Source organism: Python bivittatus, unplaced genomic scaffold (genome assembly GCF_059951505.1).
Source record: "Python bivittatus isolate LINGU-HERP-01145 unplaced genomic scaffold, Pbiv_v1 ctg000180_np1212, whole genome shotgun sequence".
NCBI lineage: Eukaryota > Metazoa > Chordata > Lepidosauria > Squamata > Pythonidae > Python > Python bivittatus.
Genome location: NW_028277047.1, coordinates 3,049,523 through 3,077,177, shown reverse-complemented (window position 1 = coordinate 3,077,177; position 27,655 = coordinate 3,049,523). Strand labels below are relative to the sequence as shown.

The 27,655-nt window shown below is 50.3% G+C and overlaps 1 protein-coding gene across 1 annotated transcript; it reads left to right on the top strand.

Annotated features, from left to right (window-relative positions):
• Window positions 1-398: 398 nt before the first annotated feature.
• Window positions 399-20,832, top strand: THBS3 (thrombospondin 3). The gene is made up of 23 exons (XM_088137268.1): window positions 399-983; window positions 3,357-3,563; window positions 4,496-4,752; window positions 5,072-5,174; window positions 5,452-5,478; window positions 5,695-5,777; window positions 6,999-7,050; window positions 7,619-7,767; window positions 8,337-8,477; window positions 9,047-9,124; window positions 9,650-9,802; window positions 10,737-10,847; window positions 11,179-11,286; window positions 11,747-11,906; window positions 12,439-12,557; window positions 13,261-13,313; window positions 14,012-14,205; window positions 14,852-15,030; window positions 15,169-15,217; window positions 16,624-16,820; window positions 17,576-17,748; window positions 19,605-19,744; window positions 20,441-20,832. The coding sequence occupies exons 1-23, from the start codon at window positions 884-886 to the stop codon at window positions 20,494-20,496; spliced, it is 2,889 nt and encodes a 962-aa protein (XP_087993394.1). The 5' UTR covers window positions 399-883; the 3' UTR covers window positions 20,497-20,832.
• Window positions 20,833-27,655: the final 6,823 nt, after the last annotated feature.

Below are 27,655 nucleotides of genomic sequence, written 5' to 3'. Positions count from 1 at the left end.
GGTCATCTTGGAAGATGCGTGAAGGGCCGAGACAGGGATGGGGGGGGGGGAAGAAGGAGGCAGAGATTGGGCTGTGCTACCAACCCACTGGGGGGGGGCTGGGGGGCAGAAGTCTGACCCCCCCCGTTTTTGAGTAGGATGGAGAATTGGGGGTGCTGGTCTGCCGGGCGTATCTGCCTCGCCGGTGGCAGAGTGCTCCTGAAAGGGGAGGCTCCATTCTCGGTGGGAGGACGAGCGTTGCCCCTCGGGTCCCGCTGCTCGTCTAAAGGCGGCCGGGAGGTGGACCCCGAGGGGCGTCAAGGGGGGCACGCGGAACTCGGCTCCCGCCTCCCGCTCCTGCCCAGCCCCAGAGATGCTCCCACCCCGCGCTCTCCCGGCCCTTCCGCCACGCCGCCCGCCTGCCCCAACAGACTGCCCCTGGCCAGGGAGGTTCCACTTCTCCACCTCCAGGACGGAGGGATCCTCTCCGCCATCGGCAGGGAGAACCCGCTAGCAGGACCCGCGCAGGAGGCGGCGAGTGGCCGAGGATGTAGGAAGCCCCTCAGCTGGGGGGCGGGGGGGGCAAGCCACTCTCGTCCTGCCCACCGCTCTTCTCAGATAGACTGCTGCGGAAACGCCTCCCGGGCTCCGTGGGAAGCCCCCCTCGCCCGCCCCGGCTCGGTTGGAGGGACCCCGCGCCCCCCGCGCCCCCGCGCCTGCGGAGGGAGGCCGGCCGGCCGGCCGGGCTGGGCTGCAGAAGGGGAGGGACGGCGCGGCGGAGGAGGCAGCGCTGCGGCCGCGGGGCCATCCAGAGGCAGTCGCCCGCCCGCCCGCCTCCCTCGTCCCAGCCCGCGCCGCCCCTTCCTCGGGGGCCCCGCTCGGCCGCCGCTGCCCGGGCGCCGCGATGGAGCGCCGGGCGCCCTGCCTCCGCCGGAGCCCCCTCGCCGCCGCCCTCCTGCTGCTCTGGGGCGCCGCAGCCGAGGCCGCCCGGCGCGAACTACAAGGTAAGCGGGCGCCGGCTCCCGGGGGCGCCCGGTTGCAAGCCCGGGAGCGGGGGAGTCCCCTTCGGCGGCTCGGCTCGGCGGCCGGCGGTCCATCTGGGCGCCGCGGGCCCGCCGAGCTGGAGCGCGGCGGCAAAGCAGCGAGTCCCGCCTTGCCTTGGGCGGGGGGCAACGGCCCGACGCGCCTCTGGTGGTTCTGGAGGGGGGGGCGCGGGAGGAAAGCCGCCGCCGCCGCCGCGCTCGCTGTCCCCATCTTGCAGGCGGGAAGACTGAGGTTGCTGCGGGGAGCGGCGGGTTTCTTTACAAACAAACAAAGTGGGGAGGGGGAGATGGGAATAATCGAGGAAGGGGTCTGCCTTCCACCAAGCGAGGCAGTGAAAGGCAGCCGTTAACCTGAACGCAGGGCATCTGTAAAGTCTGTCTGTCTGTCTGTCTTTCTCTTTTTCCCTCCCTCCCTTTCTCCTTCCTTCCTTCCTTCCTTCCTTCCTTCCTTCCTTCCTTCCTTCCTTCCTTCCTTCCGATTAATTCCCTTCCCCTCCCCTCCCCTCCCCTCCCCTCCCCTCCGCCTTCCTTTCTACACTGACGTGGAGTTCACCATACGCCTGGCTCCGGCTTCCCGGTTTCGCCCCAGAAGCCCTGCCCCTCCCTCCTTGCGTCCTGGGCCCAGGTGGGATTTTCCTTCAGGGCCCCCCTCGCCTGGGAGGCTTGCTTCGCTTCTGTGCTTCTGTGCAAGAGGAAACCGCAGATCGCTGGAGAGATCCCAGAGGCTCACGTCAGTTTCAACTAAAGCCGCATGTTAAATCCATTCTCCTGAATAAATACTGAACTGGAAGTCGGCCGGCCGGATGTCTCCAGTTTGGGGCATCAGGATGCCAAAGCGACATTGTTGGATCAGGCCAAGCGCTTATTTAATCCCTTTCAATGGTCTCTCCTTATTGCTCCCCCCTCCCCGCAGCTCCTACCTCACAGCAAAAGGTACTCCCAGGTAGATTACTTCTAAACATGGAGGTTCTAGACAGGATCCACCACCGAGACCAAAGATTTAAAGTCTTCTTTATCAGGGAGGGTAGGACCCTCAAGAACCCCCATCTTTCATACTCAGCAACCCAGATGGGTTAGATGGCTTACTCCGCTATCCATCGTCCCCTGCCACAGGCTGGCAGAAGGTTAGGATAAACCAGGGTTAATCAAGGTGGGCTAGCTTATTCCACTGGCGATTGCTTTATTCTTCAGAGACCCCCCTACTGTAGAAGCCGTTTGGAAGAACATAGTAAAGGTGGGGAAAACTCACCTCATTCTTCTAGTTTTAACAATAAAATTTTTAAAAAAGCATTTTCTCCTCCAAATCCCCGGGGTGCTAGTATTCTAGGGTTGTCTGTAGTGTGTGTGTGTTCAAAGCTTTCTCCTTTTTCACTTTTATAACCTAGGTCAGTGTTTCTCAATCTCAGCAACTTTAAGCCGTGTGGACTTCAACTCCCAGAATTCCCCAGCCAGCATGCTGGCTGGGGAATTCTGGGAGTTGAAGTCCACACGGCTTAAAGTTGCTGAGGTTGAGAAACACTGACCTAGCTGAACCCCCTTTGCAGACATTTAACATCCAGGGATCCTGATCAAGGAAAAAAAGGGGAATCAGCTTTTCCCTTAGTTGCATTTTAATCCAGTAGGGATAATGAGTTTTATTTGATTGCTTCGGATGAAGGAGCAGAGAAGTGTCCAGCAAAGACATATTTTAATTTCTAAAACAGGCAGGATACCCATTGAGGGGCCCCCCTGGTGGGGAGAAGTGAAATTGCATTTCATGTGACTTCTGGCAGGAGAAACAGACTGGGCTGGTATCAGTCCGTAGCCAGCTGGTTTCAGAGTTGGAAGATACTTTCCAAAGGATATTTTAAACCTCAGAGGCCCACTTTTGGAGCCTTTCTCCAAGACTGTGCTCTTAAAATCCAGCTTTGGCGAGAGGGTTTCCTTTCTTCTGTGGGGCTTTGAGACTGGGCTTGAAAGAGGAGAAATTTCCTCTAAGGAGGGAAAAAATTCACCCCCAATAATCTAAACACTGTAATGCCCCTTTTCTCTGCACCCCAAAAGAGCTGCAAAATATGGCTTAGCGGGGGTCCCCAAAATAAAAAAAAAGAAATTAGCAATCCTCTTGCTGGGGAAACACCCCACCCTTTTGCTTATTCCTGTTCTATCTTGGAAGATATGTTCCTTTTGGCCGCAGGAATTCCAGCTGCCTCTTTCGGTGGGAAAATTTCAGACGGGGGTGGCGTAGGCGGTCTCGAGGTTCCCTTTCCAACTCGGCCCTTCTAGACATCACCAAAACGCTGGACGTAAAGCTCGTGTCGGTCTACCGCTGACCTCGTTTCCTTCTTCCCGTAGTCATTGACCTCCTGGCGGCCACCGAAGCTCGACATATGACCAGCGTTGCGAACAAAATCCGGACGGAGCTCTTGTCGGTTCATGAGATGTACCTTTTATCCACCTTCCGCCTGCCCCCCAAACAAGGGGGGGTGCTATTTGGCCTTTACTACAAGAAGGACAACAGCCGATGGTTCGAAGTCTCCGTTGTTGGCAAGACGAATAAAGGTGGGAGAGACAGGAAGTGCAAAGACGTTAACCAGCTTTGCATAACAACGTTTCTAGAGAACAGTCTTCCCGGTTATCTTGATTATTTTAAATGGGAAATGCTGGGATTTTCTTGTTTTCAGTCTCCTTAATCTTTTCCTAGTCCTTAGAATCGCCGAGAATTGGACACGATCGAACAGATATCCTCATCAATATTTTCCTAGCTTCTGTCTCTGTGATATGTTCTTCCCCTATTCCTGCAGAATTGTGCATAATTTTAATCGCCAACTCTATGCTGATCTATAACGTAATAAAAAGTTGACTGACGGATCGATCGATTGATAATTGCCAACTAATGCCGAGATCGATCTTCCAGTTTCTATCTTAATCCAGCTTCTTCTCTTCTATCTTAATCACAACTAATCACCAAAATCTATCTCCCGGTTTCCCGCAAACATACCCAAAAGCCTTTATTTATTTTTATTTACTTATTCATTAGATTTGCACACTGCCTGATTCCCAGCAACTCTTCCCTTTTTCAGTCTCATTCTTAGAAGAAACTTGAATGTCCTTGGGAGGTGTTGGTGATTTTAGCTTGTGGTGGTAGCACTGTGGACTGAATTCTCCTCTTTTATGATTGCCTCCAACTCTCAGTCTGAAAAATCCCCATGGAAGGACTTCTCTTTTAAAAGAAAAACAGCAAACACAATAGAGTGTGTTTAAATTTTTATCTTCCCTGGCACAGTTGCTGTTTTACTGTTTTACCCCCTTATTGGTTTATGTTTCCAAGCTTCTTATAAGCGCTTAGAATCATTAGAGGACAGGGTGACCCTGTTGAATTAATAAAGGGCATTAATAAAAAGGGGATGTTGAAAATGAAATGCATCAAAAGCGTAAGAAAATTCTGGCACAGAACTAGCGTCTTCTCTCCTTCTCGCTCGCCTCGCGCACAGTCCTCATCCGATACTTGCGTGCCGACGGGAAGCTCCACTCGGTCAACCTGCAGAATTCCAACCTGTCCGATGGGCGTAGCCACACCGTCCTCCTGCGGGTCAGTGGCCTGAAAGGTAGCAGCCTTTCCCTAGAACTGTACGTGGACTGTAAGCAGCTGGACTCCAATACGAGGTTGCCCGAAATGGCAGCTGTTGACCAGGGGAAAAACGAGGCGGTAGAAGTGAGAACAGGACAGAAAACCTATCTCCGAATGCAGGTAGGAATACAGTCATCCCTGTTCCCACATTCAGGGGACCGAGGGGTATAAATCCAGATGGGGCTGTGCATAGGAAAACAGATAAGAAGTTAAAATCTCTGCCGTGAAAGTCAAATTATATTTAAAAGGAACTCATCCAGCTTTAACAAGTAGTCCCTGTAAGGATAAACGAGTAGGTTTATCAGAGCAAAATAATCATTCCAAATTTCACTGTATTACACTGGGAATTTTTTTCCCATTTAGCGTGTGGACAGTGGAAAAACATGGGGAGGATATGTTTCTTTCCACTGGTGCTATTCTTCCTGTCTCATATTTTCAGGGCTTCGTAGAATCATTGAAACTGATCCTCGGAGGGTCAATAAGTCGAGTAGGAGCTTTGAGCGAATGTCCCTTTCAAGAGGACGAATCCATGCAGAACACGGGTAAGCGTCAGGTGAAAAAGCCCACCCCCCAGCACAGGATTTTAGAAAACCAGCAGGGCCCTTAGTTCTCCTTGTCCCACGGTCCATCTTAGGCGGGGAAGTGTGAATTATAACAGGTGTGTGCTTTACGGTGTTTGGGGAAGCTATCCTTGGATCTCGCCGAGAACGGGACTCGGCTTCTAATGGGGTCCTCTTTTCGATGAGTTGTTGGATTCTTTTAAATCTTGCTCTCACATCTTTTCTGTCCCCCCCCACCCTTCTTTTTTTTCTTTTCCAGTGTCCAATGTGATCAATTCTCTCTTTGGTGAGTTTGGATCAGGGCCTCCTGTCGCATAGTCTCTTCCCCGTTTCCCGCAGATAGCACTGTGTTTGGGGATGGATTTAGCACGGGGAGGCCCCTGAGCCACGGGGAAGCCATAGAGGGTCTTGTTGACAAGCACTAACAGAGAAGGCATCTGGGTCTTGGCATGAACGTGGCCAAGAAGCAGAACCAACAAGAGGCATTTTCCTTGTGCAACAGGTGAGCAGACCAAGGCCCTCGTAAGGCAACTGACACTTTTCAACCAAATTCTGATGGAACTTCAAGAAGACATCAGAGACCAGGTAGAGCTCCCAGAGAAGTTGGGGATCATTGGAAAGTCTGCGTGGTTTGAAATATTTCAGTGCTAGGATCAAAGACTTTTTTTTTAAAATGCCAAGGTTAAAGTCAGATAGACTACCCACTTTTCCCCCCGTGGGCACGGAGGATGGTGAGGTCGCACTCAGGCGTCTGAATTATCGAGATAACAAACGGAGGATTTAAACACGCCTTTTCGACCCCAGGGAATTTTTGAAGATGAAGAATAATATTAAGATGTAAAACTCGTGCATCTTAACATGACCCTTACGTTTAGTTTTTTTCCTAGTTTTAAGACTGCAATCTTGAAGAGTTAGGGAGGGGGAGAATGAAATATATATCTATATCTATATCTGTCTATATATCACATATAGCAACCAGCCATGGGAATATTTAAATATTTTTAAAAGCAGAGATATCCTGCCTGGTGCCAGAGACACAAACTCCATAGTCTAGTAAAAATCAAGCTGTAACAAATGCCAGAAAGGGTGTGGTTTTATTTTATTTTATTTTTTTTAATTTAAGGGCTGCCTTCTCCAGCAGCCCTGGACTATAGATTCCTATAGATAAATCCATATAGATATATAGAGAGAATTATTTTTAGCTAAATTTAATGTGGATATTTATATTCTTACTGTTTTGGATTTTAACAGTGAGCCTCTGGGGGAGATGGGCGGCTTATAAATTTAATAAATAAATAAAAATAAAGAGGTTTTACGGTTCCCAGTGAATGTGGCCAAGAGGGTTGGATTAAATTTTCTGGGCATGGAAACCTTTCCCTCTCCATTTTAAGTCTGTTTTAAGGGAAGCCACATTAAGATCCGAAAAGGACCCCAACATTGTTACCACGTTTACCACTCATTTGCCCCAGTTTGATCAAAGGAGGGGGGCTAAGAAGATGTATCGATCGCCCCCATCTGGCCTCCGAGCATGTGAATCTGTTGCTCGGTTGAGTAAACCACAGATTAACCAGGTTCAATCACAGCTTGTTCAATCCACAAATAAACTGTCCTTGTGAGATCTGGTGAAAGATGAGCTTTGCACCCAAGCGACTTTTTCTTCTCTTCCAGGTGCCACCCAGAGTCACCCATTGGGGGAGATGGGCGGCATACAAATTTAATGACTAAATAAATAAATAAAAATGATAGAATCCTGGCCCCCACGACTCTTTTATAGGTAATAAAATATTGATATCTTTCCCCCCCCAGGTCAAGGAGATGTCTTTAATACGGAACACCATAATGGAATGCCAGGTGTGCGGTGAGTTGGAAAAGCAGGGTGGGAAGATTCAGAGATCTCTGGCAAGTGAATTCTGCCACGATAATGCCCTTGAAACTCCTTCCAACTCCCCATTTTGGCTATATAATTAGCAATCAGGCAAGGCGAGGGAAAAGTACATTCGATAAAGTCGATAAATAATTAAAATAGGCATAGGGAGTACGTAGGAAAGAGTCCCTTGTAGGGCATTTGATTCAACTTCATTTTTCCTATCTGGGAGAGATCCATCTCTCGTGCCTTGAATTTTATAACTAGGGACATACAAAGCAACGGAGGAAGGCAATGAAATAACCCAAAGTTATGAAAATTCTCTGGGGGAAAAAAACTTTATATTTTCCATGCAAATAGGTGGGATTCACCTTCATGATTCACTCCCGTATTCTGCTGTAGGAAACCGACTCTGGTTTGGGCTGTGCATTTTCCATCTCAGCTTAAGGCTTCTTGAGAACTAGAAACTTGCCAGATCATCAGTGTGTTCCCCTAGGGTGATTATTCCTCTGTTCCAACGTCTGGGGAATTGACCCCTCCCTTCCCATTTACCCCGCGTTAGGGTTTCATGAACACCGATCCCGTTGCAATCCGAACCCGTGTTTCAGTGGCGTGGACTGCATGGAGACATATGAATATCCAGGTTATCGTTGCGGGCCTTGTCCTCCTGGTTTTGAAGGGAACGGCACCCACTGTGCTGATATCAACGAGGTAAAGACACGTTGACTCATATGATTTGGTCTTGTCCCGCCATAGCTCCTCTTTTGATTTCACGTTACGGCATATCTTAACACAGCGCTGGGAAAAAGGTATAACATGTTGAATTACACTCCTAAAATACGGAATCTGGTGATTTAGAAACACTTTGGCTTTTCTCGAAAGCCTTGGGTTTAGAAAAGAGAACGTTGCTTCTACTATAATTTTACGTACATTATTTTATACACATCATTTTATGTAGATGGAAGGAAACGGCTTCTCTTGATGTTAAGGAATGGATTCAAGAGAGGTGTTGGTTCTCACTTTTCCACTTTTGTATTCTAAAAATGAGAAAATGGAACACTACATGTTGATATGACTAGATTTAAGGGTTGAACTAATCTTATTTTGATATAACCCGGGTCTGTTTTCCCCCCTCTTTTGCCTAGTTCCTACTTCACTAATAAAGAAATAAAAAATTAATAGCAAAAGCAGAGGGGCTGAAAAGGATGGCACTAGGTGAAAGCCAGTGTGGTGGAGAAATGTCCAAGGTCTATTTTTCCATGTTTCTTGTCTGATTGCAGTGCTTGTATGCCAACCCCTGTTTTCCTGGGTCCAAGTGCCTCAACATCGCACCCGGTTTTCGGTGCGAGCCGTGCCCGCCTGGCTACAAGGGAAATCTTGTCACCGGAGTTGGGGCCGATTACGCCAAAGCCAGCAAGCAGGTGAGAAACTGAAACTCAAACTTCAGGTTAAGGAATTTAGGCTTATTTTTTTTCTTCCAACCCAAATAGCAGCCCTTTGAGGTAGGACAGGTCAAGGAAGAGAAGCAGCAAAGATTCCAGGAATGTTCCTTTGTAGGGTAGAATAGCTGAATCTTGAAAGCCTGTCTGGTTTTCTCTCTACTGCGTCTTATGCCAAGCAAAATCGAGGCAGGGTTATGTTAAACTTCTCACGTCTCCGTCTTTGTCAGGACTATCAAATCTTTTCTGAAAGTCCCCCCTTAATGGTTTGCTCCTTCCTTTCCCCTCCCCAAAACCAGGTCTACCTTCCTCCAACCCCCCAGAGTCACTCTGCAATGAGATGGGCGGAGACAAATTTGAAATATCTATCAATCAATCAATCAATAAGATGGGCAACAGTTTACCTTTTTTTAACTGGTTGGGGTACAAGCCAAGATTTAGCTGAGGGGCATATGTGGAAGAGTAGGATGCCGACCCCTTTGGTTCAGGATTCAAATGCTATACTGTCTGCCCTGCTCCTGGTTGGCTAAGCAATCTCCCGTTTCCACCAGATTTGCACAGACGTCGATGAATGCAACGACGGGAACAATGGAGGGTGTGACCCCAACGCAATTTGCACCAACACGGTGGTGAGTAGCTCAATTGGGGAAGGCAGGGAGGGGGCGAAACGAATGTGCGAGGCCCGCAAGGAGCAAGTGCACAAGAGAAGACAATTCCAAGGCTTCTGCAGGAAATCGTTCAGGGAGGCCAGCCTGATAGTACTCTGTTCTGGTGGCAGTAAAAAAATGGGATTTAAAGGTGTGGGGGGTCTTCTGATGGCTCGTGCCAAATGTGAAATGAGTTGTCAAAGGCGCTAGGTAAAGATCATAATCAGCTAGACTTAAAAACAGGACTATTGTATTTTTCCACATGAAAAGAAAAGCCCTCGAAATTCTATATTATGGGGTTTTCAGGCATTCAAAGCACATGAACTCCTGGTGGTCTTTTAACCGCCTCGTAAGGTAGGTCAGATTTCTTCTTCCTATTCTGTCCATGGGGGAGAATTTAGGCTGTGAGTTCACGGTGAGGTTGGGAAACTGGCCCAGTTTGAAGCCCATGATGCTGGGCAGGTTGGTCCTCCCTCATTTCATGGGTGTCCCCACTCCTTCCCTTAGGGGTCTTTCAAATGTGGGCCATGCAAATCCGGCTTTGTGGAGAAGGTGCCAGGCAGCTGCACCCCCCAGAAGGCTTGCGAAAGCCCGAGTCACAATCCCTGCGACATCAACGGCTACTGCCTTTTCGAACGCAACGGCGACATTTCCTGTTCGGTAAGACTTCTCCCAGCCGAGGGGTCCTGCTCCGAAAGCACAATCACATTCCTTCCTGATGCTTGTGGAACAGCTGGGGGCTAGGTGGGAGGGGTAAGGTACGCTGCTCTTAAGCGTGGAGGCTCCATTTAGCTGTGAGCAGTTCTTGGAGGGCCAAAGCAGCTGAGGTTTCTTCACCAGATGGGCTGCATTCCCCAGGAGCATCATTTCCCACCGGTGGGCAGTTCCAGACCCCAAAGTGGGTAGGGCTACCCGTTCTCTCTCTCTCCTCCCCACTTTCTGACACCTTCTTTCCTCCCACTTTCATGGCATCCTTGGTGCTCTCTGAGCTTGGTGGTTTTCTTGGAGACATTTTATGAGCCAACTAGGTAACACCATCAGGGTTAGTGAGTGTGGGGTTTGCTCCCTGTTTCTATACAGTCACTTGCCCCACCAGTGGGGGTGGGGGTGCGGTTTTCTCCTTGCTAGTCCCTTGATTAGGGTATTGTTTTCTATGAACAGGGAGCAAACCCCACCCTCCCCAGCCCTGATGATGTTCCCTAGTTGGGTCACGAAACATCTACAAGCAAGCCACCCAACTCAGAGAAACCCAGGACTCCCCAGTTCGACCCTGAGCTCCAGCAATTCTCTTCTGTGGGCACCCTCTTCCTTCACACAGGATGGCAGGCTGCTAGTGAGGGGGGTAACAGAAGAACAATTCCCCCTTTCAAACAGCTTTTAAAATTAGGCTCCTTGTGGCATGCGGGGTGCTCATTGACCCCCCCCCTTGGAGAGACACCTCCGGCCCCTTTCTCTTCCTGTTTGCTGTTTTCCAGGTTTATGACGGAGCTGTCGCCATTGTGCCCAACGTTCTGCACGCGCGTAGTTACAGACACCCAAACCTTGGTTGCCCACGTCCTTAATAAACCATGCTGTTTTTCCTCTGCCCGTCCAGTGCAACGTGGGTTGGGCCGGGAACGGAAACGTGTGCGGGAGGGACACCGACATTGATGGCTACCCAGATGAACCGTTGCCCTGCATTGACAACAACAAGCATTGCGCGCAGGTAAAACGCTACTCCGGGAGGATCTTCCAACAAACGCACTCAGGTCTTGTGTGTGCAGGAAAACAGCCCGTTTGCTGAGTTGTTAAACTCCAGGCAATCAGTGTTCAGCAGTATGTGATACCAGAGTTAATATTTTTCACTGGAATTATAAGTTGAATTCCCCTTTTGGGTTTGTGGGCAGAGGATTTTATACTGTTTTTGCACTGGCGTGGCACATGAACTAACTAACTAGCCAAGTTTAAAAGGAAGCTTCGCTGGGTAACAGGAGCGCAAATACTAGGTAGCTCAAGGAGTGGTATGAATTTGCCTCATGCTTGCCCACTTCTTTCAGGACAACTGCCGGTTGACCCCTAACTCCGGGCAGGAGGACGCAGACAACGACGGCATCGGAGACCAGTGTGATGATGACGCCGACGGCGATGGGATCAAGAACGTGGAGGTGCGCCGGAACTCAGTGTCCGACATTAACCCCGTGCCCTGGGTGGGCGTCCGCAAAGCCAGCCCCACCCCGTCGACAGAAAGCTGGCTATTTTCAAGGACACTTCAGGGCTTTGCAGGCCCCCCCAGAAAATAAAAAGAGTTGGGGGGCTGCAGAACAGTGCTTCTGTTTGAAAAGATGCCCCCCGGCTTCTTTGTAAATGAGGCGAAGCATTTGGAGTCTCAGTGGTGCTAGATTGCTTTTAAAGCGTGGTGAAGGGGAGCCTTGCCCCTTTCCCTTCTGGGAAATAGAGGCAGCCCTCCCTTATGCCCACAGGGCTGCCCACAGCGGGCAAGAGCGCCCACCGTGGGCACACATCGCTCAATTCCCCTGATCTCAAAATCAGAAAATGGTACAACAGCCGAGATCGAACAAGGCCATTCGCTGCTGGAACCTAATCGGACCCCTTCTTGTTCTACAGGATAACTGCCGGCTTTTCCCCAACAAAGACCAGCAGAACTCGGACACAGATTCATTTGGGGACGCTTGTGACAACTGCCCCAACGTCCCCAACAACGATCAAAAGGACACGGACCACAACGGGGAAGGGGATGCGTGTGACAATGACATCGATGGCGACGGTAAGGCCTTGGAGTAGTTCGGCAGCTCAGGGGCAGAACGGCACAAGGGATGTGTGTCTCTTAGCCTTGCATCGCTGCTTTTCGGAGGAGACCGAACCCGCCAGGAACGCTTGTCTAGTTATGAATCTTTGAGCACTGATTGGCTGAGCTTCTGTGATGTCAGAGCACCGATGCAGGCAGGGCCAGCCCTACCGTTAGACCAAGGAGAGAAATTGTCTCAGGTCGCAGATTCTGAGTGTTACGAAAGGGCAAGGGAAGGTCCATTATTTGCGATTTAAGTTTTACAGCCCCAAAGAGTAAACCAATGAGGGTGCTCAAATAAACTTACTTGATTGATTGATTGATTGATTGATTGATTACCCATCTCAGAGCAGTGACTCTAAGTGGTGTACTCGACTGCCTTGGGGGAAGATTTAAAAACTTTGACTTGTAAAGGTACTGTTCTCTACAAACAAGGAAAACGATACCGAAAAAGACTTGGGCACGGGGAACCTGAACAGGAAAGTTTGCTAACTCTTGTTCCCCTCTCTAGGGATCCCCAACGGGCTGGACAATTGTCCAAAGGTGCCCAACCCGCTGCAGACAGATCGTGACGAAGATGGTGTTGGGGACGCTTGCGACAGCTGTCCCGAAATGAGCAACCCAACTCAGGTTTGAGCTCCCAGGAAGCTGGAGTCAAGAGAAGGGTAGACTTGATGATCCATCTTGAAATTGGGGGATTTGGGGAGTTGTAATTCCGCAAAACCTGGGGAGCCTCAAATGCCGCCCTCTCGCAAGTGCTTTGTCCTTTTGGAAGACAAAGCTACTCTGATCCATTTGGGAGAGGGCGGCTTTTGAGGCTCCCAGGTTTTATGGAACTACAACTCCCAGAATCCCTAAGAGTGGGCCATGTTGGCTGGAACTGCTGGGAATTGTGGTTCAGCCACATCGCAATGCTAATTGGCTGCCTATAGCTAGGGCCATGTTTTTATTATACTCTGGACATTATACTTCCTTAAATCTGGACAACCAAGGTGTGGGTCAATTTAAATAAATGAGACAAAATTGTGCTTAGGAGTGAAGACTAGTGAGCAGGGGGCTAAATGCTAGGCATGGAAGGATAAAAAGAAAATTCAAAAATAAAACGTTCCTAAATAGAATTAGCTGACCCCGTCTCCAACCATCTGCATATTTTAAGTATTTTTGCTTACAGATCCAGGCAGAGAAGCATTCAAGATAACAGTCCTTCCTTCAAGATTACTTTGGTTTTATTTTCACCCAGTCCCATTCTGACGCATGAGATTACCACGGGGCATGCACAAACGTACACATTCTAGATGCTTGCTTGCTCATCTGACATCCTGGTCTCTTTCAGACAGACATGGACAGTGACCTCGTGGGAGATGCTTGCGACACCAATGAGGACAGGTAACTTGAAACAAACTTCAGATGCTTGAAAATGCAAGTTCTATTTTAAAAACAGACTCTGTCCCCTCCAAATGGAAAACTACGATAAAACTATGATGGAGGCCTTTTGTGTCAAAGTTTTAATGGATTGTAAGCCAGGATAAACCCAACGGGTGATAGGAAAGGTGGGAGACCAAACGCTGTGGCTTGGAAACATTTGAAAAAAACCGGTGAGGAAAAGGTTAAACTGAGAGGGGACCCATACTCTCAAAGTCTCCGTAAAGGAGTATGGGATTTGTAGTCCCAAACCTCTGCAGGACACCAGGCTGCTGCTGCTGCTGCTGCTGCTATGACAGAGGTCATAAAAAAATCCTTTCCTATTCCCCCCTCCTTTTAGGATATATAAAGAAGCCCCTGTTCTTAGTGTTTTTGCTCTCGGCTGGCCAATTTTGAACCAGATGGTCAGTTCTGAAATCTGTTCTAGTCAGTTTCACCCCAGGAAAAGAGCTTCAAGAATAGGAGGAACACCACTGTTGTCCTGCTGGAACATAACGTCCTAGGGAATCTGCTCTAGATATTGCCATGGGGAGATCCAACCTGGAAAACAACTTAGTGCTGGGGGAGAAAATCTCTTGTATATCTTTTGACGGGTTCTCAATTCATTGGATGGAAGAAGCACCCCCATTTCACTCATGCCGCTTCCCCCTTCTCTCCCCCAGCGATGGTGACGGCCACCAGGACACCAAAGACAACTGTGCAGAAATTCCCAACAGCTCGCAGCTGGATTCAGACAACGACGGGCAGGGCGACGACTGCGATAATGACGATGACAACGATGGGATCCCTGACTATCTGCCTCCCGGTCCAGACAACTGCCGCCTGATCGCCAACCCCAACCAGAAAGATGTCGATGGTAACAGTCCTTGTGGGGAGGGAGCGACGATACCTTAAACCTCCGTGTTTTTGCAGAGAGCATCACTGCCTTCTCTGTCGTATGTGTGATGCTGGGACGGCTATCTTCCTGTAATGGTATGTGGGAAAGACCTTGGAAGATGGGGCCAAGAGACGCTGCCAAGGGAACGGTCGGATAAGAGATGGCTTAGCCCTCAGCTGTATAACGGATTGAGAAAGAAACTCAGGAGGGACCCTCCCTAGTTTCTCAGGCTGAAAAAGAGATGGTAGGGGGGAGAATTATACTTTCAGGCTTGCAAGATTTTGTTAATGTAGCTTTACAATAAAGTAGAATTAGCTTATCTGGTCATGTTTCCTGTCTGGTCTACCTAGTAAGGCTGATATCAGTCTTGCAAGTCTGAAAGTACAAATCTCCCGCCATTTCCTTTATAGCCTGAGAAACTAGGGAGCGTCCCTTCTGAGCCTCTTTCTGCACCCATTATACAGCTGAGGGCTAAGCCGTCTCTTATCTGACCGTTCCCTTGGCAGCATCTCTTGGCCCCTCTCTCAAGGTCTTTCCCACATATCATTATACTTTCCCAGCAAGGCTCAATTAGGAGTGCCTTCCTTCGGCTAATGAGTTTGCACATGTGTATTGACCCCTGCAGGCAACGGCGTGGGGGATGCCTGCGAGGAGGATTTTGACAATGACACAGTGGCTGATCCGATGGACGTATGTCCAGAGAGTTCCGAAGTGACGCTGACCGACTTCCGGGCGTACCAGACGGTCATCTTGGATCCCGAGGGAGATGCCCAGATTGATCCCAACTGGGTGGTCCTCAATCAGGTACAAGGAAGCAGCTGGAAGATCAGCCTGGCATTTGTAGCATTTCTAGCAGTCAGTTCTGAAGCTGCCGAGATGTCAGCCCAAGATGGAGGCTTCATCCTCTCTCTGATGGTTGTATTCGCTTCTCTCTACTTTCAGGGCATGGAAATTGTCCAAACCATGAACAGTGATCCAGGCTTGGCTGTGGGTAAGCAGACATTGGGTTTCCAATCCTTTTGCAACAGAAAGCACAGTGGTGTCAATCATTCCATCCTTCCAAACGTGGTGGGCAGATTCTACGGACGTTGCTGTGAAACGGGAAGCAAAAATGCCAGAGAAGAAGAACATGCTCCTCTCTTGGGGGGTTCATTCCACAAAACCCACGGTTGTCTTCCTTGGGAATAAGGTCCCACTGAACAAACTTGAACCCACTAACTTCGAACTAACTTGTGAACTAATGAATAAGGCACCATTGAACTAACAAGTTAAGTTGACAGCAAGATGGCCAGATCCTGGGTCCCCAGCGTGGCAGCCAGTTTTAGCACAGAAGTTAAAATGCTGAATTTGGACCCGAGAGCTGCAGAGAGACTCAATCAGGCATTCCCTAAGCCTGGCCTACTCTATAAGGTTGCTGTGAAAGAAAAGTAGGGGTCACCTACATTTTATTTATTTATTTATATTTTGAATTGACACCACCCATCTCATGAGGAAGTGACCTATAAGCTGCCTTGAGTTCTCTGTAGAAACCCAATAGCAATAATTATCAACCTAAATTTAATAGGCCATGGGAGGGGGGAGTCCATTGGCGTTGGGCAGCTAATCCATTCAAATTCAAATAAACTTTATTCCTGATTCTCCACGAAATCCCAGAGCGCATCATTGTAGCAGTTGACATCCTTGGCACCATGCAAATGATGTCATGGAGGCCACGATATCATCCGTGATGTCAATCAATGCAGGAGTTTAGCCCGCTCTGTCAAGGCCTGGTTAACTGAGGTTTCATGTTAATAATGACAATAATAACAATATTAATCATCGTCCAAGTTCTCTGCTTGTACCTATTTTTTGTTTTTAAACAATTCTTCAAATGTCTCTGGGTCTCACATAGGTCAGGCCTCCCTGGGCGAGGCAGATCTTGTAGTCTGTTTCAGGTGCTTGTGCAAAGAGTTAAAACAAACTACTTCCTTCCGATTTTTTTTGGATTCGGTGACAGGCAGGTCTGATATTAGGTTGTTTGCTTTTGACTACACGAGAAGGAGCTTTCACGGCATAGATCCCTAAGATGATCTTAGAAAATACAGGTGGTCCTCGTTTTGTGACCGTCCGCAGTTACGACGGTGACGAAAAAGACTTGGCGACCAGGCCTTGCGTTGACGACCTTTGCAAGTCTGGAAAGCGAAAGGAAGATGTCCGCTTCGCTTAACAACTGAGTTGCCGGTCCCCATTGCGGTCACTAAACGAGGACCACCTGTAATGAGTTCCCTTGGCTGATTGGGAAAGTGAAAGTGAAAGTAAAGAAGGGTTCCAGCTCATCCCTTTAGTTCCTGGCCCCCTGAATTTTGACCCTCTTTAATTCCTGACCCCCTAATCCTTTCACTTGACTCTGCGGGGCAGGATACACGGCGTTCAACGGGGTGGACTTCGAAGGCACTTTCCACGTCAACACTGTCACAGACGACGACTACGCCGGCTTTATCTTTGCCTACCAAGACAGCGCCAGCTTTTACGTGGTCATGTGGAAGCAAACCGAGCAGACCTACTGGCAGGCCACGCCCTTCCGGGCCGTGGCTGAACCGAGCTTGCAGCTGAAGGTCAGTGATATCCCCCGGCTTGGCCTGGGAGGGGGTACCCCAAAGGTCATCTAGCCTTACCTGCTTTCCAGAAAGAACATCTCTGTGCTCCAAAACCTTCAGGCCAACCAGCTACCAACTATTTCTAGTCGCTTTAGAATTTGCGTGCCTTCGAGCCCCTTTTCACCCAGGGCCCAGCTTAATACAGCATTCGTTAAATCCACTCGACTCCCCTCCCCTGTTATTCTCGTATGTTGCTTCTACCCATGAATCCTACGAGCTAAAGAAAGCTTCCCTTTTCAAGAGCAGTCTACCTGGGAAGACCGGCCCCTAGCTATATCTATTTTAGAGTCTCTTCCTATTCCTATGCGCCCTTTTGCAAAGGAGAAAAAGGTGGAAACCTGGAATCAATCAATCAATCAATCAATCAAGATTGGAAACCTGGAATAAATAAATGTGAACAGGAACAGAGTTTTGGCTTCACGCTTCTGAAAGTCAGGCCCGCTTCTGCCTAACCCCAATCTCAGGATCCTGTTTGACTCTATATTCTAAGAATATTTATATTTTCCCAATAAATATAGAAGGCTTTGTTTCCTCGCTAGCCCACACTAGCCAACAAAAGGAGAATTTGAAACCGTGTTTTTGTTGCTGGGCGATCCAAACCCATCCTAACTTACAGGTCACAAACCTCCCAAAGTTGGAAAGATTTGGCCAAAAAATTTGGCTCAATCGGTGCCTCCAATGCCAATGAGGTTGTTCCCTTCTCCTCTTGGCAGGCGGTCAAATCCAAAACGGGGCCCGGCGAATATCTCCGCAATGCCTTGTGGCACACGGGCAACACGCCCGGCCACGTGAAGTTGCTCTGGAAGGATCCTCGCAACGTGGGGTGGAAGGACAAAACCTCTTATCGCTGGCGTCTCTTGCACAGACCCCAAGTCGGGTACATCCGGTAAGAATAATTAGGAGAAATTCGGTTTTCTGTTTGGGTTTCCTTGCTTCACAGCAGCTCAAACTGCAATGCTGGTTTTTCCAAGAAGAGAGAACCGAGCAGGGTCCTTGCCACCTTATCTTCTCCACAACCCTGCGAGGTTGGCAACACCAACCGATCCAAAGCCAGGGAGAGTAAGATTTTCAGAAGTCCTTCTCTGCCCTCTGTGTTTTTTCTAGGTTTAGCAACCTCTTTTCCACTGTTGTGGGTTTAAAGCAGTGTTCCTCCACCGTGGCGGCTTGAAGATGTGTGGACTTCAACTCCCAGAATTCCCTAGCCAGCATAGAATTCTGGGAGTTGAAGTCCACACATCTTCAAGTTGCCAAAGTTGAGAAATGCTAGTTTAAAGGATGCTTTAAAAAAAAAAAAAGCCTGCTATTCCTGCCCCCACCCCTTTTGAAATTGTATGATTTGGCTGGCTTGCTAGAGCTTTCTGAAACAGCAAAGGATACTGAGGGTTCTTGGGGACCATGTGCCATCCCCTGCGACATGATGTCATTGTACAATGATGTCATCTGTGCAGGACAAGCTGATTTAGAAATGAAATTAGTGGCTAGGCGCAGACAACAGTTGGTTTTCGTTTAGTGCCCTGTGCAGACAAGGCCACCACGGTTTTCCAGCCCCAACTGATGGCTAAGTCGTCCTTGTAGATTCAATAAACCCTGGCTTACTATGATGGATGAAAACTCAGCCAGAACTCGAAGAGGAGATAAAATGAAACGATCCTTCCTTCCTTCCTTCCTTCCTTCCTTTTCTCCTTCTCTTTTCTTTTTCCTTCCTTCCTTCCTTCCTTCCTTCCTTCCTTCCTTCCTTCCTTCCTTCCTTCCTTCCTTCCTTCCTTCCTCCCTCCCTCCCTCCCTCCCCTCCCCTCCCCTTCCCTCCTTCCTTCCTTCCTTCCTTCCTTCCTTCCTTCCTTCCTTCCTTCCTTCCTTCCTTCCTTCCTTCCTTCCTCCCCTCCCTCCCCTCCCTCCCCTCCCCTCCTTCCTCCCTCCCTCCCTCCCTCCCTCCCTCCCTCCCTTCCTTCCTTCCTTCCTTCCTTCCTTCCTTCCTTCCTTCCTTCCCTCCCTCCCTCCCTCCCTCCCTCCCTCCTTCCTTCCTTCCTTCCTTCCTTCCTTCCTTCCTTCCTTCCTTCCTTCCTTCCGAGACGTGCAGAGCAGGAAGCAAAAGATACAGAGAATCCTTGCCAGTCGTGACTGAGCTTTTCCTTACAAGCTGGCACAAACTCAGTGTTCCCTCTTTAAGCACAGGCTGGTCCCACAGTCAACTCTGTGTGTGTGTGTATGTGTGTGTGTGTGTGTTGGTGTGCAAGGGAGCAAGAGGAAAGGGAGGGCTGTGCTCAGCCTCTCTGTTCTCTCTCTCACACACCCCCCTTTGCTCTCTTCCCCCCCAACCGCCACGCATTGACAGGGCCCCCCAAGTCATTGTCTTAGTTGTCATAGCAATCCCATGCGCTTGGAATGTGCTAATGCGCTCGGCCCTTCAGGGCCGGACAATGCAGGAAAGGTCGAAGGAGGGCGGGCAGGGGAGAAAGGAGAGAGAATGAACAAGGCTGGGAACTTTTCCCCCCCTTTCTTGCTCAGCAAGACCGTGGGGGAGAGATGGGGAGGGGAGAAGAAAGGGAACAAGGGAGTCAAACCGGTGTTGAATTTCCTCCCCCTCCAGCCAGCCGGATTCTCAGAAGGTTGCGCCCTGCAAAAGGGGTCTCACGGCCCCCTTTCCAAAAAAACATGCCTGGACGCCTCCGTCCATCCGCCATGCGCTCACGGCTAAGCATTGCTTTTCCTCCCACTTCTGCTTCTGCCCCCCCCCCATTCCAGGGTGCTGCTCTACGAAGGGCCCCAGCTGGTGGCCGACTCCGGGGTCATCCTCGACACCACCATGCGGGGCGGGCGCCTGGGCGTCTTCTGCTTTTCTCAGGAGAACATCATCTGGTCCAACCTGCAATATCGCTGCAATGGTGAGAGGCCGGCCGGCTCTGGGTCGCGCCGCTAGCTTGGAGACCCTCCGTGGGGGGGGCATTTGCCAACTAGTTGGGAGACCCGGGGGCATTTCTGTGCTTGCCAGGAGGGCAACGCACGTTGGAAGAGGGCACCGAGAGGCTAGCTCGCTGTCCCGTCATTTTGCACGCCACCTTACCTGGGGAGGCTGCAGTATCTGTCAGGGGCACCTTAGCAGTGAATTCCTGACCTGGGTAGTGGGTTGGACTAGATGACCCCCCAGGTTTCAGTCCTTCCATCCTAGGATGCCTCCGCTACAACCCTGCGAGGTAGGATGGGCTGAGACCTAACGCCTGGCTGTGGGCCACGACAGCAAAGTAGGATAAAATGGAACCAGGCCACTTATAATTCAGCGTGGGCTGGGATCCCAACCATTTCGTGGGACCCCAAATAGAGATTTAGCATCCACTGTGAACACCATATTTGTTAAACCCCAAGTTTGGGGTTAAGTGGGTCGTGCGAATCCAGCCCCAGCCGGGCCCACAGTCACCGCAGCCGAGGACACCAATCTCTTCGGTCTGATCTTCATCCGGCAACTCCGTTGCTCCAGTGGGGAAGCCAAAAAAATCAAACTAGCGGGGCCTTTGCATCTGTGCCGTGTCCAGCATGAAGCCGCCAGGCTGTTCTTCCTTCACCTCTCTTTGCTTTCTCGCTAGATACCGTCCCCGTGGATTTCGAGCCCTTCCGGCGGGTGATATTAGAACAGCCTTGAAGAGAACCGTGGCGCGGGGTGATTTCCCAGGCTGAAAACGTCAACCCAAAGGATTCCGGGCAGATCTCCCCAAGAACGTGGCCAACCCGTTGGAGATCTCGCTGCCCCCCCCACCATGCACCTGATTCTATCACGGATTGGAAAACCTGCAAACCCCACTTGCACGTGTTTGCAAAGGCTGGAGCGGTTCTTTACTCAAATAGAAAAGGCCCACCAGAGACACACCAGCGGGGTTGGCTAGGGATTTGATTCGGGGTTGTTTTTAGAGGAAACCTCCATCCATTCATAAAGTTTTGGCTCTTTTTTTAAAAATTCTGCACCTGTCGTACTTGGGGGGGGGAGCGGGAATAAATGAACTTTAATCGGTGAGATTAAACCCTGCTTTGACTTTGCCACACCACCTGCTAGACCTTGGGACCTTCAAGCTTTCTACCCGAAGGCGTGCCTTCAAGGGGCGAAGGTGGGAGAAAAAACTTACTTGCTAGGTCCCCTGTTTTTCACCTCTTGGATCCCCAAAGCGCGCTGTTCACTTGCCCTAAACCCCATTTTTGGAATCTCAGTTTGTCAAAGATACTTAGAAGGTTCTCGTCCTCCAGTTCGAGAATGATTTGAGCTGGAAGTGCCTTAGGAATCTGGATTTTGCAACCCGGTACGGAGGCATTTTGGGTCCGCTAAGAAATTTCGACGCGTCCAAATTAGCTTCGCTGTCGGCAGGAGGAATTGATCTTGGTGGCTGCACACTTTTAAATCGGGGGGGGGGGGACCAGCAGAGCAAAACGGGCCCCAGGAAAACGGAACCCCTCATTAAAGGGTCTTGGGTAGCTCTCGGACCCGGCTCGTGGCCCATCACCTGATTTGCCCTCCAGCCGGGCAAAATTCGGTCCGACGTAGCGCTCCAGCTGGGAAGTGGAGTCAGGTAGGTGTGCTGGCTCAGGTGTGTCCCCCGCAGGTGAGTCCAGAACAGCGGGAGGCCAGGACGAGTGCAATATTCGTGGGAAAAATCACAACATTGCACTCAGCCCCAACCCTGCCCCCAACCTGGAATCTGGGACACTGGGCGGGGGCTCGGCCCCGGAAACTCGGCAGCGGCGTCATCGTCGGAGGGGATGCTACCCAGAGCCTTGCGAGACGAAAAAGGTTGGAAAGATTAGCCGGGCTGCTTGGAATCCCCCCCCCGACTCTTCCCCCCAAGCTCCCCTCGGGTCCCCAAGTGTCAAAGTTGCCCCTGGCGCTCGGGAGCTGGGAATGTGGTGAAAGGATTGCCCACTGGCCACAGCGCCCGGACGTTGCTGTGGGGATCCGTGTCCCAGCAACGGCTAAGTGAACGCCGCGTTTGCAGACGGTGGCAAGCGGCCGTGTGTGTGTGTGTGTGTGTGAGAAAGTGTGCGTTGGCCCTCTCTCGTCGTGCTAGAAGGCCTACAAGGGTGGTGCCCACGTCCCCTGGGCTGAGCAGCCGATGCCCAGTGTTACAGAGCACCAGGGGTTGCCACCTGTTGCAAAGGGGCCTGCTCCTCCGCCTTTCCGACCATGGAGAGAAACTGACGCGGGATTTCTCTGCCGCAGAATGGGGGGAGGAAGACCCCTCTGCTGTGGTCCTCTCGTTCGTCGTGGCCCAGGAGCGTGGGCGGTTGGAAAAGGGAGGAAGTTGGCAACCCACCAGTCCCCTGGTTGGCCAGACTAAGGGACGGGACCAGCTCAGAGGAGATGCGCTTCCCGGTCTCTTTTCAGAAGTTGGAAATCTAGCTACTTGCCGTTTGAGATGCGCTGGGCGAGGAAGGAAAGGGGGAGCCGACTCTCTTCTCTTCCCCGGCAGCTCCTTCTTCTTCGGTGGGTCCCTGGCCCCAAACTTCGGGAAGGGGAGGCCTCCCAGCTCCGCTCCTGGGCACACTGAAGTTGCTAGGGAAGGCGTGCCAGCAACAATGCACGCGCTGGGTATCCGGAGCCCATTCAAACAGCCAAGTGTGTGCTCTTAAAAGGGCAATGCTCGAGGTCCCCGAAGAGACAAGGATGCTGAACAGAGGGTGAGAGGGAGGAAGTGCTCGGGCAAAGGTGCCTCTGAGCATGTTGATAGGTGCGCACGCCTGTGTCTGGGTGGATAAGCTCCCTAGGTCGGGTTTTTTTAAGCTCCTCCGGGCATCCTTGCTCCCCATTTTTCATGGCAGGCCCTGGGAGCCCCCAAGCTATGGGTTAAGCTCACATCATGCGCTGCGCTCAGACAAACAAGCCACGGAGTGCAACGGCCTCGTTCGCACAACCACCCAGAGCAACAGATGCTCCCTGCAAGGCGATTCACGACCTGGGCAAACCCGGTCAGGCTTTTATTGATTCAGTCGGGCTCCTGCCTTCGGTCCAAGAGGCTGTGGTCACGGGGGGCGGTTCTCCCCGCTCTTCCGGCGCCTGCACAACTGTCTTGCGAGGTTGCCGAAGCGAAAGCAAACCTCCCTTGAACTGGCTCGGGGCAGAGCCCGCCCAGGCAACCTCTGCCTCTTTCAGACCTTGGCTGGGGATGATGGGGATTGTGGCCGGGCCCCTCTGGAGGGGAAGGCTACGGGACACGGCAGAGGCTCGCAAAGGTTCGGAAAAAGTTGACGGCGCTTTCCGCAGATGGTTTTCAAAGCTGCTTTCCCCCTCCTCGCAAATGCACAGAAATAAATCAAATCCCCCAGTGGAAATTTGGGGAGGTTGGACCAACGCGGGTTATTTATTCTGCACCCAATACTTAGGATTGCAGCGATATTTCTGCATGTCTATCGCTGGATTGAAATCATATTTTCTATCAAGGTTGAGAACCACGGAATAAAAAGGGGGGGGGGAAAGAATTCAGCAAGGTAACCAAAATCAGAAGGAGCAATTTGCAACAGCTTCCATCTGATCTAAAAAAGTCGGCCCTTATTTAAGAAGTCAAGTAAGAGCGAACATCTTAAAGCTTTGCGTTAAAAGAAATGCAAATGGTGCATATTGGAGCATGACGTGCATTTATATGCAAATATAGCGCAAGATCGTTTTTTACCCCACAACAACCTTGTGAGGTAGGCTGGGCTAAGAGGAAGGGAGCCTGCATGGCTGGGGGCGGGGGGGACTAGAATCTTATATCTAAGATTATATCTTCCATCTAAGATTGTATCTCATACCTCAGCCCTGCAATGCTGGGTTTTCTGCTGCAAATCAGAAATTCTAGGATTTGAAAATCCAGCTGCCCTGAAAAATGCTGGCCAGGGATGACCAGTAGGTGGCGTGTCAACACTGCAAAATATAAACGAGACTAACATTAAACCACCATTCAGCAGATTACATAGCTGGGCTCCGGAATTTGGACCCCGGCGAAGGAAAAATCTTAATTTCTAAAATAACAAGCCAAGCCAAGCGGGGAATTGTGCTTCGTCCCGCCTCATTTCTCAGATGGGAAGGGGGTTTTCCTGGGAAGGGGGCCCACTCTGTATGTGCTCAGGAGCACTCTCGCGCTTCGTTTTTCTCCTTCCCTCCCTCCCTTGTCTTCCTCTCGAGGCATATAAAATTATTTCGCCCAAAGGCAACGTTTATGGAATAAGACGTCATAACCCCACAGGAAGGGTGACCTCATTGAAGTGCGGGGAATTGATGGGCCCTTGAGGGATGTGCCTGATGGGAACTGTAATTGAAGACAGCTGGCAGGGACTCAGCCCCCCCTGGAAGATCTCCTTTCGAGCTCACCCCCAGCAGCAATGAACTTTCTCCAGCGAAGGGCGTGGATTTGTACAAAGTCCAAGGATTTAGGGGAACACACCATACACTTAATCCTCTCTGTCTACCACCAGGGTCAGCCCCTGACCAAACTCTCCCGGCGTGCTTCAAGCTGCAGAGGACACAGGCCGCGCTCAACCGGCGAAGTCCTCTGCCTTTCCTGCCTAGCTGGGAAAACTGGGGGATGATTTTTCTCTTTTTTTTTTGCAAAATTCCACATTTTTTGGAGAGGGGGCCTGAACGTCCCCATTTCAGGGTTCAGAGAGTCACGTCCCTTACGGGGAGAGGGAACTGCTTTGGACCCCCTTCTTTGCTGTAGAGTCCAGGTCTTGGGCACAGCCCAGCTAGATGCCCTGTTGGGGAGGGGATTAAAATGGGGGGGGGGGTTGGATGCTATCTTTGCGAGGTCGATCACCCCTTGGTGCCCTTTTCTCAGCACAAAGGGGAGCCCCCAAGCTTGGGACTCACCCAGGAGATCTCCAGGCGCGAGGCCAACTCTGACAAGCAGGACGACGATGATGATGATTTTTTTTTTCATTCTCCCCCACCCCCCGCTTCCCAGGTGCGGATCTGATTTAAAAAACCACAAAACCACTCATCCCCTTTCTGACACTCTTCAAGCTGGGAATGTTCCCCCCTCCCAGCCTTCTCCACTATTCGACAGTCAGGTATACAGCCTCTGACCAGGGAGGCTCTATTTCGCAAGCCCATTTTCGGCACGAATTGCCCCTCGATGCTTCGAGTCTTCTTTGGGGGGGGGGTTCCAGGGCACAGGGGACGCCTCCCATGCTTTTTCCTCCCCCCCCCATCCGTTAACCTCAGTTTCCTTGCATGGATCCCTGAGTCTAATAAAAGAATCTGTGAAATGTTTAACTTTCAAATACAATTTGGGGGGCGGCGCTTGGGTTTCTGCATTTGCAACCCGGCCCACCGTGATGCGAAAAGGATCTGTGTTTCCTTGAGAAGTCATAGATTTCTTCCCCTTCTTCTTGTTTGATGTTTTCATACGTTTCACTCCCCAAAGGGTGTGGGCTGATCTGGACTTGATAAAGAACAAGGAAGTCCTTGAAAAGTTTGTTCGGTGGGAAAGATTAAGGGCTCTTTTGCATTTCTTGGACTCGTACCCATAGCCCCTCATGTATGTTTGCAGAACTATCTATATATCGTTCCGCAAACATTGCTGACAACTTTTAAAATGCGTATAAACGGTGCAGGGAGCATCTTATTATATTTTATTTTTAGAATCTGGGGCCTCTGATTTAAGGGAGCGGCTCGGGCACAATACGTTCAACTCGCTATGCCACCCTCAGCTTAACCGAGGTTGACCCCCAACCAGGTTTACCATCCTGGGCCAAGGCAGCCGCTTCGCTGGCTCGGCTAAGGAGGTGATGCAGAAACAGCCCAAATGTCTCAAGGGCTGGAGAAATCGGTTTCTATTTCCATTCGGCACCCCCCCATTTTTCTCCTATTCCATTTACAAGTCCATTCTGCATCTCGAAACTCTTTTTCCGAGTAGATATTTTAAAGGTTCACTTTCTCTCTCCCCAACAAAATTTGGAATAGACTCAGCCCTGGATCTAGATCAGCGTTTCTCAACCTTAGCAATTTTAAGAAGTCTGGACTTCAACTCCCAGAATTCCCCAGCCAGCACAGCTGGCTGGGGAATTCTGGGAGTTGAAGTCCAGACTTCTTAAAGGTGCCAAGGTTGAGAAACACAAATCTAGATTTTAGGTGGCCGGGTGCAAGCCGATGGGTCGATAAAATGCTTCCTTCTGGCCAAACATCCAGAATCTGGTTGCCCATTTTTGGCCCTTAAAAATCCCCCTTCTCTGAAATTGAGCAGATGTCACTGGCTGGTTAGCAAAACAACGTTTATTTTCGACTCCTCTCCAATCCAAAGGTAGATGAAAAGTGGCTCTTTTTTCCCTAAAAATGGAAGCAACTCCTATGGGAATGCTTGCCCCTACCGATAATATTTTAAAAAGGTCTCCAGGCCTTGAAAGATCGTCTCGGTCGATCAATTGACGCGTTTGCCACGTGCCACAAACGTGTTCACCGCGGAAGTTTCCGCTGCACGAATTTCACTTGGGATCCGAAACCGGAAGGGGGGGGGCGGCTCTCCTTGGGGGCGACCACCCCATCGAGCCGTTTCCCCACATTGGAGTTCAGATTTGACCCGGAAAGAAGACATTGGCGGTGTCAAAATTGGGATCTGGTGGGAAGCTAGCCCATCTGCGCGGGAAAGATGGAGCCTCTCTGTTCAGAAGCAGTCTACCCCCAAAGAAAAGAAGGGCAAAGTGCAAAGGAGGATGCTCGGCTTCCTGAAAGCATTTAGTGGAGGCCTTTGTAATATTTTTACATACATTTTTATATCCAACAGTCAACAATTGTATTCTTTTACCGCAAGGCCTTTCAATAATGTCAACAGAGGGACAGAGAACAGAACACACAAACAGAAGACCATAAACAAACCTTGAAAAAGAAATAGAACAGGCAGGAAGTCATAAATTGGAAAAAAACATCCCAGCCACGTATCAGGGCTGCCCCCACCCTCTGTGCTGATAAACTGATGGGGCACGTCATGCGGCATCTGAAAGATGCAGGCAGTTCTGCCACAGGTAGAGCACGCATTTGCCCAGCTGGGTTTTGGCAAACTTTTTAAGGTTCAGTTCCCAGAATGCTTTCAGTGGGGGATGCTGGGAGTTTATGGTTAGGGCATCTGCATGCTGGGGGATTTGGGGAACTTAAGGTTAGGACGTCTGCATGCTGGGAGAAACTGGGAGTTTATGGTTAGGACGTCTCCATGCTGGGAGAAACTGGGAGTTTATGGTTAGGACGTCTGCATGCTGGGAATTCTGGGAGTTTATGGTTAGGACGTCTGCATGCTAGGGGATTCTGGGAGTTTACGGTTAGGACATTTGCATGCTGGGGATTTGGGGAGTTTATGGCTAGGACATCTGCATGCTGGGAATTCTGGGAGTTTATGGTTAGGATATCTGCATGCTGGGGATTCTGGGAGTTTATGGTTAGGATATCTGCATGCTGGGGATTCTGGGAGTTTATGGGTAGGATATCTGCATGCTGGGGATTCTGGGAGTTTATAGTTAGGACATCTGCATGCTAGGGGATTCTGGGAGTTTATGGGTAGGACATCTGCATGCTGGGGATTCTGGGAATTTAAGGTTAGGACATCTGCACGCTGGGGAATTTTGGAAACTTAAGGTTAGGACATTTGCATGCTAGGGGATTCTGGAAGTTTATGGCTAGGACATCTGCATGCTGGGAGAAACTGGGAGTTTATGGTTAGGACATCTGCATGCTGGGGATTCTGGGAACTTAAGGTTAGGACATCTGCCTGCTGAGGGATTCTGGGAATTTAAGTTAGGACATTTGGTTGGGGCAGCAACATTTCCCTCTGACCGAGTAACGTGCCTTCAAG

Coding starts and splice junctions, on each gene's coding strand:
- THBS3 (XM_088137268.1), top strand. CDS start 884: ATGGAGCGCCGGGCGCCCTGCCTCCGCCGGAGCCCCCTCGCCGCCGCC. Junction 984..3,356: donor CGCCCGGCGCGAACTACAAG/GTAAGCGGGCGC, acceptor TTCTTCCCGTAG/TCATTGACCTCCTGGCGGCC. Junction 11,907..12,438: donor CAATGACATCGATGGCGACG/GTAAGGCCTTGG, acceptor TCCCCTCTCTAG/GGATCCCCAACGGGCTGGAC.